Source organism: Scardinius erythrophthalmus, assembly GCF_964197995.2.
Source record: "Scardinius erythrophthalmus genome assembly, chromosome: 16".
Lineage (NCBI taxonomy): Eukaryota > Metazoa > Chordata > Actinopteri > Cypriniformes > Leuciscidae > Scardinius > Scardinius erythrophthalmus.
In genome coordinates, this window is record NC_138236.1 from 26,013,166 (window position 1) to 26,027,369 (window position 14,204).

At 37.3% G+C, this 14,204-nt stretch overlaps 1 protein-coding gene across 2 annotated transcripts in view; it reads left to right on the forward strand.

Moving 5' to 3' along the window:
• The first annotated feature begins 5,185 nt into the window (after positions 1–5,185).
• Positions 5,186–14,204, forward strand: part of rorc (RAR-related orphan receptor C) — a 37,148-nt gene continuing 28,129 nt past the window's right edge. For both annotated transcript variants that reach the window (XM_081387774.1, XM_081387775.1), the window contains exon 1: positions 5,186–5,655. In XM_081387774.1, the coding sequence (XP_081243900.1) occupies positions 5,601–5,655 (55 nt within the window). In that variant the 5' untranslated portion in view covers positions 5,186–5,600. The remainder of the gene's footprint in view (positions 5,656–14,204) is intronic.

Genomic DNA, 14,204 nt, shown 5'->3' on the forward strand with positions numbered 1-14,204 from the left:
GTGTGGCGTGTGAAAAGGGTCAATTGCGTGGGGTTTCACGCTGAATGCCAGAGTTGGCAGCTCTGCGGTCCTAAACTCTAAGGTAGGCTAGTGATGTTGAAGTCATGCAACTGTGGTGTAGTTTGTTTACTCTACATTTAGCTTTTTGCTTCTGTCGATTCGTATTATAGGTTTCATAATCATATTATGAATTTCAAAATTCATAAAACTTTTGTTCTTAATGGAGATTACCATGATGAACAACCTGTAGGCCTAATAATCATAAACTTCTTGTTGGTCACAGAGCTTATTTTCTTCAATAACCTAAAAGCCAATGGAATAATCTTGTTGGATTTTGTTGAGGAAACCAGGGTGATGATGCTAACTTCCGAGGTGGCCTAAAAAGTCATCATAACTGTCTGCAGCTCTCTGTATGACCACTATTATGTAGGCTACCGTCTGAGAGTGACAACGGAAATGGCAAGAAAATGAGAGGGGCCATCTGTAACTTTCAGCCAGGCAGCCAAAAAAGCTTTACACACTTAATATTAATTAAAATAAAATGAAAAATCACGGTTGTGTCAATCAAAATGTTTGAAATGTTTGGTCAAGGACTTGGCTGAGGACTTTCCATCAAAGCTAGTGCTATGAATGCCACAGTTTAAAGGCACAGTGAACTGTATCAAATTTGTGAAGGATGGGGGAGTCCCATGTTATGTCTTATAACAGGAAGTGATGTCAGACAATCTTCCTGTCTGGCAATTAGCCTATTACATAGGGAGGAATTCTGCACTTAGTATTAAATAGAGGATAGAAAAACCTTCATCACTTGTAAAGTGACCAGTCCAAACTCTACACTGAGGAGGTAGCAGGTAGACATGTAAAAAAAAAAATTTTTATTTCTGTTCATATTTCGTAAGAGAGAAAGAAAACGAGCTGATGTCATTGATGCAATCAGTGTGAAAATATGCATAAATACCTAACCAAATCTGACTACCTGAAACCACTTTATACACACCCATGTAGACTCACCACCACACACCTATTCCCATGACAGAATTCTGCCAAACAAACACTAATCTATCTGTTCTGTGCTCGTCAATCTGAACATATGCTCGCTATTCTAGACATGTTTACACCATACACCCCATTAGCGGATGCATTGCAAGGTTTACCTAGTAAACTAAACTTGTACTTTATCTAGCTACCTATCTCTCTTTTTTTCTCACAGTCTTTACCCCTGTTTCGCTCCTGGCAGATTCTATTTGTGTCAATAAAACTGGGTTATTTATTTGGAGCACGAAGCTGAAAGCAGCCCAAAATCCACCACAGGCCCATGTGCATGTGTGCACATCTCTATACACGTGAGTGAGATTGCAGGTGTGTGTCTGAGGTGTGTGTGTCTGTGTTTGTTTGCGTGCGTGTGTGTGTTCGTGTGCACGCAATGACCAATTGATCTTGCTGATATTCAACCTGCACATGTAAGCACTACACACTAAATCCTCTCTGTCCCATCGCTCATTTATAATACAAATAACTGGCTGCGTGTGTATATATATATATATATATATATATATATATATATATATATATATATATATATATATACATACATACATACACGCAGCCAGTTATTCGTAATATATATATGATAATTCTTTATATATATATATATATATATATATATATATATACTGACTGAGGGAATAAATGTAATTAAATAAAATAATTATTACAAATGCAGCTGAAAATAAACATTGCAAAGACTATTTTTAATACTGTTAATAGTACAGAAATCATTTTCCATTTTTAACCTCAGAAACCTCATAATTAAAAGGAATTAGTGTTTTATAAATAAATTAATATTTATATAAAATAGGTATAAATAAATTAATATTTGCTAAATACAACCACTTTTAAAAACTCTGAGGTTTCTCAGGTTAAAAATGGAAAATGGTTTCTGTACTATTTACAATATAAAAAATATTTTTTTTGCATTATATTTAAATATTATATATATATATTAGGGCTGTCAAAAGATTAATCGCGATTAATCGCATCCAAAATAAAAGTTTGTGTTTAAATAATATATGTGTGTGTACTGTGTATAATTATTTTGTATATATAAATACACACACACACATGCTTGTATATATTTAAGAAAAAATTGTAATTTATATATAAAAAAATTATATTTATATATAATATAAATTATATATAAATATATACAGTATATGTATGCAAATATTTATTAAATATATACGTGCATGTGTGTGTATTTATATATACAAAATAATTATTTCACAGTACAAACACATATATTATGTAAACACAAACTTTTATTTTGGATGCAATTTATCGCGATTAATCTTTTGACAGCCAATATAAATATATTATATTTAAATATAATGCAAAAACTTTTATTTATTCACTCTCAAATGTTTACTTTTTTCAATCAATCAATCAATCAATCAATCAATCAATCAATCAATCAATCAATCAATCACTATTAGCCTCAGTATTTTAACATTATTTCTTTAAGTGTTAACATTGACATTTAAAAATGAAGCAATTTTATCCTGTTAAGTTTGGGATTGCACCAGTAATCTCTAAATGCAATGAATCTGGTTTTCCTGTTGCAGGAAAGGAGGGAGGATGTATCCACCGTATCCATATTGCATGTGCATGAAATCCATTTGATCTAAGTTCCACATTGCTGCATATATTCCAGTAAAGAGAACTGACTGACACCGCAGGGTTACGGTAATGAATGACACATTATCCACATCAGAGGAGTGTACATTCATATTTGTAGATTTTAAACTCATCTGTGTTTATACTGTTATGCGGTGCAGTGTGGCTTCATATGTTGACTACCTCTCATGTAAAGCTGGAGCTTTACACACACACACACACACACCTTCCTAGCCTTGTTATCCTCATGTGCATCACACTTAAAGTGATAGAAAGAAATATTTAAACCTGCATCTCTGTGGTGGCCCCTGTAGTCTCCCACAGGCCCCTTGCATATGATGTATGTATGTAGGACGCAGTCTGAGGTGGGTTTCTATCTATGGAGAGGTGTCGAGTGTTTGGTCAAGTGGGGTTTGCGTGATGGCTTCTGTGGGAACACTGCAGCGAAACACTCGGGGAGACATTTTCCATGCATGGTGTTAACAGTCAAATCTGGGTTTGACCAAAATACCATTTCCATCATCTCACTGCCTTCGCTGAGGTCCATTTTAAAGGCAGTTGAGTAATTTTAGTCAAAAACGAACCTCTTCATTGAGACTTGTTGGCTTTTTATACTGTTAATAATTATGAAAGTAATGGAATTAATACGGCAGTAATTATTTTTTTATTATCATTGCAGAAATACATCCAGAAACTCTACAAAATACACACATCGACCAAAAACAAAACACAGATGAACAACAATATAAGAACAGACGAGGAGAGAGAGAGAGGGGAAAAAAAGGATAAAGAAAGAAAAGACCTTATAATTTAAATAAATATCCTTTGGGGGTGTTAAGTGTTTTAAGGTATTCGGTAATTTAACATCTTTTACCCTTTCTCTCGTCCCCCCGCTCTCCTCTCCTCCCAATCCTAATATAGCAGTAATTAATTAATTAACTGAAAAGTACAACTTATATCAGCAGCAATTTGTTTATTAAAAATTATGAGGGTTGTATCATTCTTCTGCACACGTTTTTGAATGTCCCTGGTGGAGGACCTCTCACATTAATTGTTTGGCAAATTTTCGGGATACACTCGATCTGGAGTTTCGCATGCATGAAGGCGAAAGATTTCCCCATGCGGATTTCACATCGGGTTCAAGTTGAACACACATATTCGCTGTGTTGACCAACAGAAAGTGATTTCTGTGTGAGCTGTGCTTCATAAATCACTACACTATCGATAATAGACAACTAATAACCCAGAAAATGTAGCGACGCCACTGACTGGAGGTCCTAGTAGTTAACTTTCACTGTTTGCACTGAGGATTCTTATAGTAATCTCAACATTGGAGAACCCTGGCAGTCTGAGTCTAGACTTAATATATTAATACCAGGAATGGGCTCTACATTTCTCTAATGCCTGCTACAGACTGTGCAATTTCGGAAATCGTGTAAGATCCTTACAAATCACACTGTACGACATGGATCTAATAAACTTGGGTATGACATGTATGTAGACTTTATGATGATGACACCTGAAATGTAGACTACGACGCAAGTTAGTAGAAGAATAAAACATAATCAGCATGCGCTAGTGGTGAACAAATAGAGCAAGAGGAATTGCAATGTGGCCTTTTTTGTGCTGAAACAAAGAGGAGCTAGGGAAAAGAGGCCAACTTGGCATGCCAATTTTGCAAATGGAGCTTGAGGTAGTTTTAAGTTTAAGTGCCATGTCGAGTTGATCAATACGCCGTTTCATGCTGCACTTTTATTGGCTAGTCAGTAGATGTATCGTAGCAGCAAACACACTGTGACATGATCATGCTAAACCTCTGACACTGTCAGAACATTATCACAGGCGATCTTTGGTCCCAAGACTGTGACAACGGCTGTCTTTGAACCTCTCTCACTGTTCAACAGGAACACCATTTAGGAGCCACGACCACAGAAATCACCACAATTGAATACCAAGGCGGAAAAATAATGTGGATAAGGATTAGGATGTATATGAAAGTTACTAATATTTATTTCCTGATGAACGGTTGAATAAATTAATGTATTAACACACTGACATAGTCGCTTCATGTTATCCAGTAACAGTTCAGTGCTGAATTCACATTACATAACACGTCATTGAAGGATTATTGACCATGTGTCCAGAACAAATGAAACTGCTCTCTTTATAAAAGAAAAAAATAAACTTGAAACATCTGAGAGATATATATAATAATTATTAAAATATAAAAAAAATATGATCTAATCCAGTTTATGTAGCCTAGTTTGGTTTATAAATGAAATAGAACAGAATGTATGTAAGTAAAAAAAAAAAGTGGTGTGGTGTGATGTTATAGCATAGGAGGCTACAATAAAAAACACAATTATAGTAGACCGGACATAAATGCTCATGAACTACCCTTCAGTCTCCCGTTAAAAGCAATACTCTCTCGCTTCCCGCGCCTATTACATAATGATTGATGACATAACACCGTACTGGCTCGGGACAGCTCGAGCGTTGCGCGAGCCTGGACACAGTTGCGCGCGCCAGAGGCCACTCGGTCGATTATTTATCCAACAAGTGCCCGTCCGTTTCTCTCTTTCCCTCTTTCTCTCTCTCTCTCCCTCCGGTGCTGGTCAACTATTTTTCTTTCCTTTGAAATGTCATTTACGCATGTTAGTTATATTCAAACAACAGCGAAGCGGGGGAGGATTTTGACTTGAACCTTGTTTGTTTATTGACCAGACGAGCCAACTTTTAAGGGATTATTGAAAATGGCGATGTGCTTGTTAAAACGTTTGCGGCGTCCCGGTCGTTAAAGTGTCCGCAGTTTGCTTCTTTTCCTTTAAGTGGATTTTTAGTTTATGTAATTAGTTTAGTAATAATAATAAACACTAATCACAACTAAACTATAAGGTGTTGGCACGGAGAGTTTTGACAGGAAAGTAATGGAAAATGATGCGCCCGCATCGCCGGACCCGAACCAGGACAACACTCAGAGAGGTAAGTGTATTTCATTAAACCAAAACATACCTGCTGCATTGGTAGGAAATGATCTCTGTTTGCACGTGTGAGTGTCAAACACTTGTGAAACGTGGAACAAACTCGCACACACACGCAGTGTTAGATATGAGACCAGTGGCACTAAAAATACACACCCCTTATGTGACAGAAGTGCCTCCTCTCTGTGTGCCAGCAGCAGTCCTACACTAACCCACAGCGCTTGTGCCAAGCGAGCCAGCTAAACCACAACTCTCTGACTTCTGTCACTTCTCCCTCTGATTCAGTGTGCATTCAAAAGAGTGTTGTGCTGCCTTATCTGTTCTTTGTTAAACGTGCAGTGTCATTTTGACTGATTTTCGGTCATTCATAGTGCATTGTGCGTTTTCACTTTTGTTGTCATATTTCTTTTAAAGATCCCCTGTGATGAAAATCAAGTTTTTAAGTAAGGGATATTGTAGTTATAGCGAATCCAACCCCGACAGGCTGATCGGGACCCCGACGCGAAGCGGAGCTTGAATCAGCCTGAAGGGGTTGTATTCGCTATAACAACCGCCTCGCTCTACATTATGCCGCTTATTACATGGCTACCCACCAAATAAATCAATAATTTGACACAAAATATTGATTTAAAAAGGAGTTTATTGATTTAAAAACGATTGTATAGAGAGCCTAAGTCCCTCCCCTCCGCTTCCGGCTCATGGGACCTTACTTCGGAAAAAATATGTATGGTAGTCAATGGCGAGAGACAACTTATCTTTTTATTCCGTCTGATCTGTGCCCTGAATTACACATATGATGTTTGTCAATTTAAAAGATAATTATGAAAGTCAAGAAAGTCGCAGTTTGTCATAAAACAGAAGAGTAACATTTAGTTTTATGTGAAAATCGCTCAATGAACTACATCTCTAGTCTCGCACTATGTACGTCACAAGATCCGTTGCTCGTATGTGTGCAGTCTGGTACAAAACACTCAGGCATGACGGCGTAACGTTACGATTATAAGGTAAGAAAGACTATAGAAAAAATGACAGACGTTAGCTTCAGTAAAGCTAGCTTCATTCAATGAGAGAAGAGGTATGACGTCACATGTGCGCCTTTTGGGTTTGTAGTCTCTGTAATTACGTATTTTCACAGTCTTATACCTCAACAGTTTTACATCAAACTGGGACTTTCTTGACTTTAAAATGTATCTTTTAAATTGATAAACATCATATGTGTAAATCAGGGCACAATTCAAACGAGATCAACATATTTGTTGTCTCGCGCCATTGACTACCATACAATATTTTTCCGAAGTAAGGTCCCATGGTGGTCTACCGGAAGGGGAGGGACTTAGGCTCTCTAGTCTAAGTCTAGTCTAATTATTAACAGTCCGTTCCGTCTCTACGGTTAGAATCCTGCGTCCATAGCAACGCTCTGTTTTTCATGGCAACGGTGTGTTATACTTCGCAGCGGTCTGTTATCAAGAAATAACAGACCGCATTCTACATTGGAATTCAACCAAGCCATGTAATAATGTTGTTTATTACATGGCTTTGAATTCTAATGTAGAATGCGGTCTGTTTCGCGTCGGGGTCCTGATCAGCCTGTCGGGGTTGTATTCGTTATAACAACCGCCTCGCTCTACATTATCCCTTACTTATATGTCTATGTGGTGTTTTTATTATGCTTTAAGACAAACCATGTGCAAACCATTTTCTCCTCAAAAACGCGTTTAGAAACCGCTGGTGTTTCTGACGTCACAAACTACTATGTATCCAATCACGTCAACGTGTGGGCAGGCTTTAGCGGGCTATGCTGTGAAGCAGGGCAGTCTCAAGAGAAGCCAGGTTATCCCGGTATATTTTTCTGTTATGAAAAATCGTGTAGGCATTTAGCAATGTGGCTGGTGAATTATGTTGTATATTACAATGTTATAATGAACTATGCCTTTCTCCACTGACGTTCTGAGTTGCTCAAAGTGTTTGCAAGACTCTTGTCTTGAGATGGTGAACAGGAACATGGTTTGTGTAACATTAGCAACACATTATTAGCTGTTGGATAACGCAGTCAAGCAAAAGGCTTATATTAATCACCGTCATGTGTCCGACATTGTAAAGAGCGATATAAAACGCATTGCCATTCTGACATGTTGACTTGTAGACGAGCCTGTATAATTCACTCTTCCTCTTCTTCTGAATCAGTTTCTGGTTCAAACATATATGGCTGAATTAAACCAGTATTTCCACTTGCCATTGTGCAGCGTTTACTACAGTAGCCGAAAGTTGATCTAGTGGATCTCTGAGCTGGTGTGAGTGGAGGCGGGGCTAATTTGCATATTCATGAATCTACGTATACTAAATGAAGAAAGGGTCTAGTATTTACATTCAAGTTATAAGGCAAGAAGAGTTTTTTTCACAGGAAAAAAAAACTTTTAAATATATAATTTTGGTGATCAAAGATGAGTTTTAAGGGATACAATTATTGATTACAGGGGGACTTTAACTTTGGGAGTTAAACCATGGGTTTGACAAATTAACTTTTGTAAGTATACAAAAATTCTATTTACATTCTTAAAAATAAAGGTTCCAAGGTCAAGGTACCAAATAAATGGTAATTTTCCATTGCCCAAAATAGTTATTTGGTATCACTGCAAAACCCCCATTTTGGAATCATTTTGTGTAGCCTTTTTGATTGAGTAAAAGAATAATAAAAAAGTTTTAAATATTTTTAGATGGAATAGCTGCTGTCACTGCTTGACATGTCACTCAAGTACAAATAACAGTGAAAGTGAGAATATTTCACAATTGTAAAGTTATTGCTATTGCTTATAGCCAATTGGTTGTAGATTAAACCTGACATTCAAACACGTATGTACAAACTGTAAAAAGGGTTTGAATAGCAGGCTATATAAAAGTGAGCAGTGAGCACATTTTTGTAATGATGTTAAATATATGACAGATATCACCAGTTGTGTGGCAGGAATTTAGAGATTCACTTGTTTTTCCAGAGAACTGAGGGATGAAACAAAAAGTCAGGGAAACAAAAGAGGAATAAAGGAAAGGAAAGCGATACCTATTGACCAAGTAGCACAGAGATAAGACTATACTTTAGTTACTGAAATGAAATTCCCTCAAGGGTGTCTTACTTGGAACTTGCAACCCAATAGGTCTCTTTAGGGCCTTATTCAACTGAAAGAGTATTGCTTTAATTGGAAACTGGTGTATTGGGTTATCTGAAGTTGAACTTCTGGCTATGTCACTCTTACGACATTCTTTTGCCTAGATCAGTTTGTTCAGTGACCTTATTCTGTTTAAACTGGAAGTTAACACGCAGTGTGGTGTGTTAACCATTAAACCCTTTCATGCAATATGAGTTTACTTTAGGCAAAACATTACGTGGGAGGTGGATTATTTCATTCAATATAATTGAAATTATTATCAAATAATAACAATTTCAGTTGTTTGTGTATTATTCTATCTAAATGGTATGAAAGGTTTTTGCATACCTTTAATATATAATGCAAGATAGGTTTGCTCAGCACGGTGTTTCACATGACAGTATTTTTCTGTTCTTTTCTTAAATCTTTTTAAATTATTTTTAGAAATTTTGAATAGTTTGACAATTGGCTTTTGACAGTATTTGTAATATTTTTTCATCACTGATGACTTCTCGGACATTGTTTATACATAAATAGGACTTGTTGTACATTTTATAACAAACACAAATATATCCATATTTTGAGAATGCATAAACCCTGTGTCATGCCTCTGTTTTTGTCCTGTCAGCGTCCCTCTCTCTTCATGTAGCGCTATCTAAAACATGCTATTCATCCACATGTTCTCACACTTCCCTAATCTGACACTCCTTTTCTGCTCCTCTCACTGTATCATCTGAACACACTTTCCCTCTGTTTTGAACTCCTCCACATTTACTTTCTATTCTGTTCTGTCTGCTTCTCTTCTTTGATGAGCTCCCACTGTACTTGTCTCTCTCGTGCATCATCTAAGCCTAACTTTCCTATTCTGAGTCAACATCTCATCCTTATGTTCACCTGTGCACACACTAGTGCTTCTCAACGTCTTTACATTTTCAGTCAAAAACTTTTACACTCTTAAAGTTCCCTTGTGTTGCTTTTTCAAATATACCTTTCATGCAGTAATATAGCTGCTTCTGAATGTACAAGCTCTGCAAAGTTTTAAAGATCAAAGTGCATGACAAATAAAGTTGTCTCCTAAAAGAAAGAATCGATTCTGAACTGCTGAAACGAGTCATCGGTAATTCTAGTCTCACTTCCATTATAACATATCTACGTAAGTTTGTAATTATGCATAATGCCAGCCTATATGGTCTTCATTGGCTGCCTGTGAGCAACGTCTACTTTGACCCTCCCTCAAACTCTGTAGGTGTAGCTGAGAAGTTTTTACAGACACTGTGAGAAAAGATTGGATGTGCAATATATATATATATATATATATATATATATATATATATATATATATATATATATATATATATATATATATATATATATATATATAATATATATATTTAGATACATTTTTGACATTCAAAACAAAATTAGGAACATTTAAAAAAGCATAATAGGGCACTTAAAAAATAAAAGGCTTCTTCAGACCAATCTATGGATATTGTCCATTAACAGAGAATAAGTTAAGAGCTGCGTCTGTGGTTAAGACAATATTTTAAACTTTCCTCAGTTGGAATAACCCATGTAATGCTCTTACAATGGAAGTATATGGGGGAAGTTTTTTGGATTAACATTAATACATGCTGATTCAAAGGTATGTTTACATTATGTTTTAACATGAGACTATTATGATAGAATCACTTATCCACCTTTTCTATGCTGAGTTATACCCTGCTATTTAAAGCAGTAAGCACAATAACTTTCCCACATTGTGCTCTAAAATACATGAAAGGGAAAATCCACCCACAGGAATTATATCTGTAATGCATAACCAAGAATTCATCCGTCTAGAACATCTAGCCTCCCTGGTAAACATTTTTGTTTGAAATTTATTGTTGAAATTTTTGTCTGTGGTAACTTCATATCACAGACATTCCTTTAAAAAAAACAAGAGGGTTTAACTTTTCCCCTGTAAATGGATGATACATAATCAATAAATTGGTCTGAAGATGCTACAAAGTCAAGAATTTAGGCTACATCTACATTAATAGACGAAGACACTAAGTTGGATAATATCTCTTGCATAATCCAACGTTTTTCCCTGGGTAAAATAATTAAATACGTGCTAAAACAAAATACAGCAGGGCTTGACAATAAGGACACTGCCCGGTGGCAGCGTGAATGACACCAGGCCTGGGACATAATGTTGATTTTTTTTCATTATATGCTTCCAAAGCTTATATTTAGACAGGTTTTGAACCCTGTTGTGTTTTTAGGCAGTTGAATATAAAAAGTCCGGCACGAACGTTACTGCCGCTCGTCAACGGCAGCTGTCACAGATGCTTGGCGACAAGAACAGTCCTCTGTAGGCCAGACTGTCCCATCTAACAACTCTCAGTCCGACCATTGCGCACTTCGCAAGCTAGGCCATTGTAGTCTGAGTCTGAGAGAGAGAGAGAGATTAAAGGCACACTATGCAGTTTCTGTTTTTCTCAAACAGCGACCCCTAGAGTCGCTGTGGAGTACTTGTATTTAACGTTACTGTCGTAAATACCACTCACACAGTCATTTTCTTTTCCTTGTCTCTTCCAACTGTGCTTTCTTCATTGACTGCCATGATTCACGTCTGAAATGCGTGCTAGTGCCCTCCATAGAGGCTGATTCACATGTTGTTGATGTATGTGATGTCGTGCCGTAAAGCAAGTCATGATTCTCGCAAGATTTGTCGGGGCGCCACCTCTCAAACCTGCTTTGCTATCGGGATGATTCGCCCTACTACGAGTTTGTTTACCATCTAAATGTTTTCGAAGCTGTTATATTAAGGTACAAATCTTGCATAGTGTGCCTTTAAGCGTGTGTGAATTACCTGAATTTGTGCGTCTCTCAACAGTCTTTGGCAGCAGCATCTCTATTACCGAATCTCTAAGTTGATCTTTTTAAAGAACAGTGCCGTTATTACACCGCTAGTGAGAAATGTCATGTAGCTTTTATGTTGCTAAACAATTTTACTGATAAAATCGTCAGAGCAGCGCTGACAACATGTTTCTGTGCGTGTGTGTGCCCGTACTGTATGTGTGTTTGTTCATCAACCAATCAGATTCAAGCATTCAAAGGCCCTGTAGTGTAATCTATTTCTCAAACTCGGTCCTGGAGGGCCACTGTCCTGCACAGTTGAGCTCCAACCCTGATCAAACACACCTAGCTGTGAGTTTCTAGTAATCCTGAAGACATTGATTAGCTTGCTCAGGTGTGTTTGATCAGGGTTGGAGCTAAACTGTGCAGGACAGTGGCCCTCCAGGACCGAGTTTGAGAAACCCTGTTAATGACAAAAGCTGACAAATATCAAAATTGACCAATAGATGTTCATTAAAATCGGTATTGGTATCGACCAAAAAAAATCGGTGCATCCCTTCTCCAAACATTCCTCTAGTACTCGACCTGTACATGATTTTCTAAAGAACACGTGAATAAATAGTCTAAATGGCTTTTAAATGTTCTACAGCAACAGATGTAAATGGTTTTTGATTCTAATTGAAATTTTTATAGCCTATATTTAAGATTGTAGGCCGTACTGATAACCTTTTTTTTGTATCTCGTTGCCTTCATGATTTTTGAATCTATCCTTTATACACAGTAGTCATCAAATAATAATTTTATTGATCCTCTGACATTTCCTTTGTGAATGTTTTAATAACTGCCAAGTCTGTTGAGAAAGCAAAGCTCTCCGCTTTCATCAGAATTAGGCCATGTGTGTAAACGTTATTACTGAGGGTTTAACCACCCAGAGTCCTCATCTTAATGTGAATGTTCATGTCCGCAATTTTCCGCTCCTGACTGCAAAAATCTCATTCAAACTCTTCTGATGTTTACCGCTTAGATGGCTCTGATACTAACCCTAAGACTCATTTCTCATTCAGTTTATCTCTCTCAGTCCCTCTTTCTGATTATCTGTCTCTTTTTCTCTAACTTTCCCTCACATAACCTTGCCAGAAATACTGTAAATACCTCTGTGTGTGGTAAGAATGGACATAATCTGGATTAAAGGACAGATTAGTGTTTAGTGAGTGTCTTTGGATTCCTGATCTATTTCCAGAAGCCGATTGGCTAATTTGAGATCCAGAAGCTTACATCCACCACCCCACTACACAGATTGCCTGCTTTCACATTCATTGCAACACACTTTTGCAGTTTCTTCCCAAGCAAATATTTGAATACAACGATTACGTAGGCAGAGTGTGACATTTGACTAAACATGGGGGAGATTTTATACAGGTGGGAGTGAGAAAGAACTTTAAAGACCGAACAGAGGAAGAGATGTGCGAGAGACAAAAGGAAACCACAAAGTAATGACACTCAACGACAATATGGCATGTGTTACCTTATAGCGGTTTATGAATCTACAGATGAGGCAAATCTTGAGACTCATGGTAGTGTCAATGGTTGTCAATTGAAAACTGAGATAACTTTGATGGCCTGTGATGTTTCTTAACAGTTATCCATTTACATAAATTTTCATCCGTAGCCAGTTGAGTTTAAAGTAGCCTACTGTTTAGAAGCAAGTTTCTCAGGGAGGGTTAGTTTTTCCTTTTTATAGGATGTTGTTGTTTGTTGATTTCTCTTGTTTAGCAGTAGGGGTCCTCATTGACTTCTTGTTATGGAACAATAGAGGACAACTGCCACCTCACAGTTGATGTTTCCAGAAGCTTAACACCCTGCAGTTCTTGACTGGTTACCCATTGAAGCTAAGCAGGGTTAAGCTGTTTATTTGTCAAAATGTCAGTGCAATAAATCACCAGTGCTCCTTCCCTTTTCAGAAACATGTCATGTCTTTTTCAGTCTATAAAGTCGTCAGTAATGTAGAACAAGTGCATATGTCCGCATTGCTGTAACAGCTTCAAGGAAAATGCACAATTAGCAAAATGAATGATGATCAGCTGTGGTGACATAATGTGATGATCAAGGCACTTGCTAATGACTGAATTTGTTTCATATACTGATTCATGTCATAGGAAACTTGTAAGTGGAATGAGATTCAGCTTGGATGCAGATTGTGGACGTTAGTGGTGTTAGAGAAGTCATCAGGTGCCCTTCAGTCTGCGTGGGTCCTAATGCCATAGTATAGTAATGGGGATACTGTGCCATAAGTCACAACTTGTGGCAAACAGTCTCAAAGGACATTACCGCAAGCCGTCAAAATCTCTCTTTTACTTTCTCTCTCTGGTCCTGGAATAGGGATGTGATCAAGTAACTCTGCTAGTTGGCCAGAATTGAGCGATAAGCGGTGTAATCAGGACTTGGCTGTGTTATCCAACTGCATTTAGATCTGTTACCATGATGCCTTATATCACACTGATGATTCAGGTACTGCAGAGAATCCTTTAATCTGTGATCAAACGATGAACCTCGCTGCTCTCTTGCA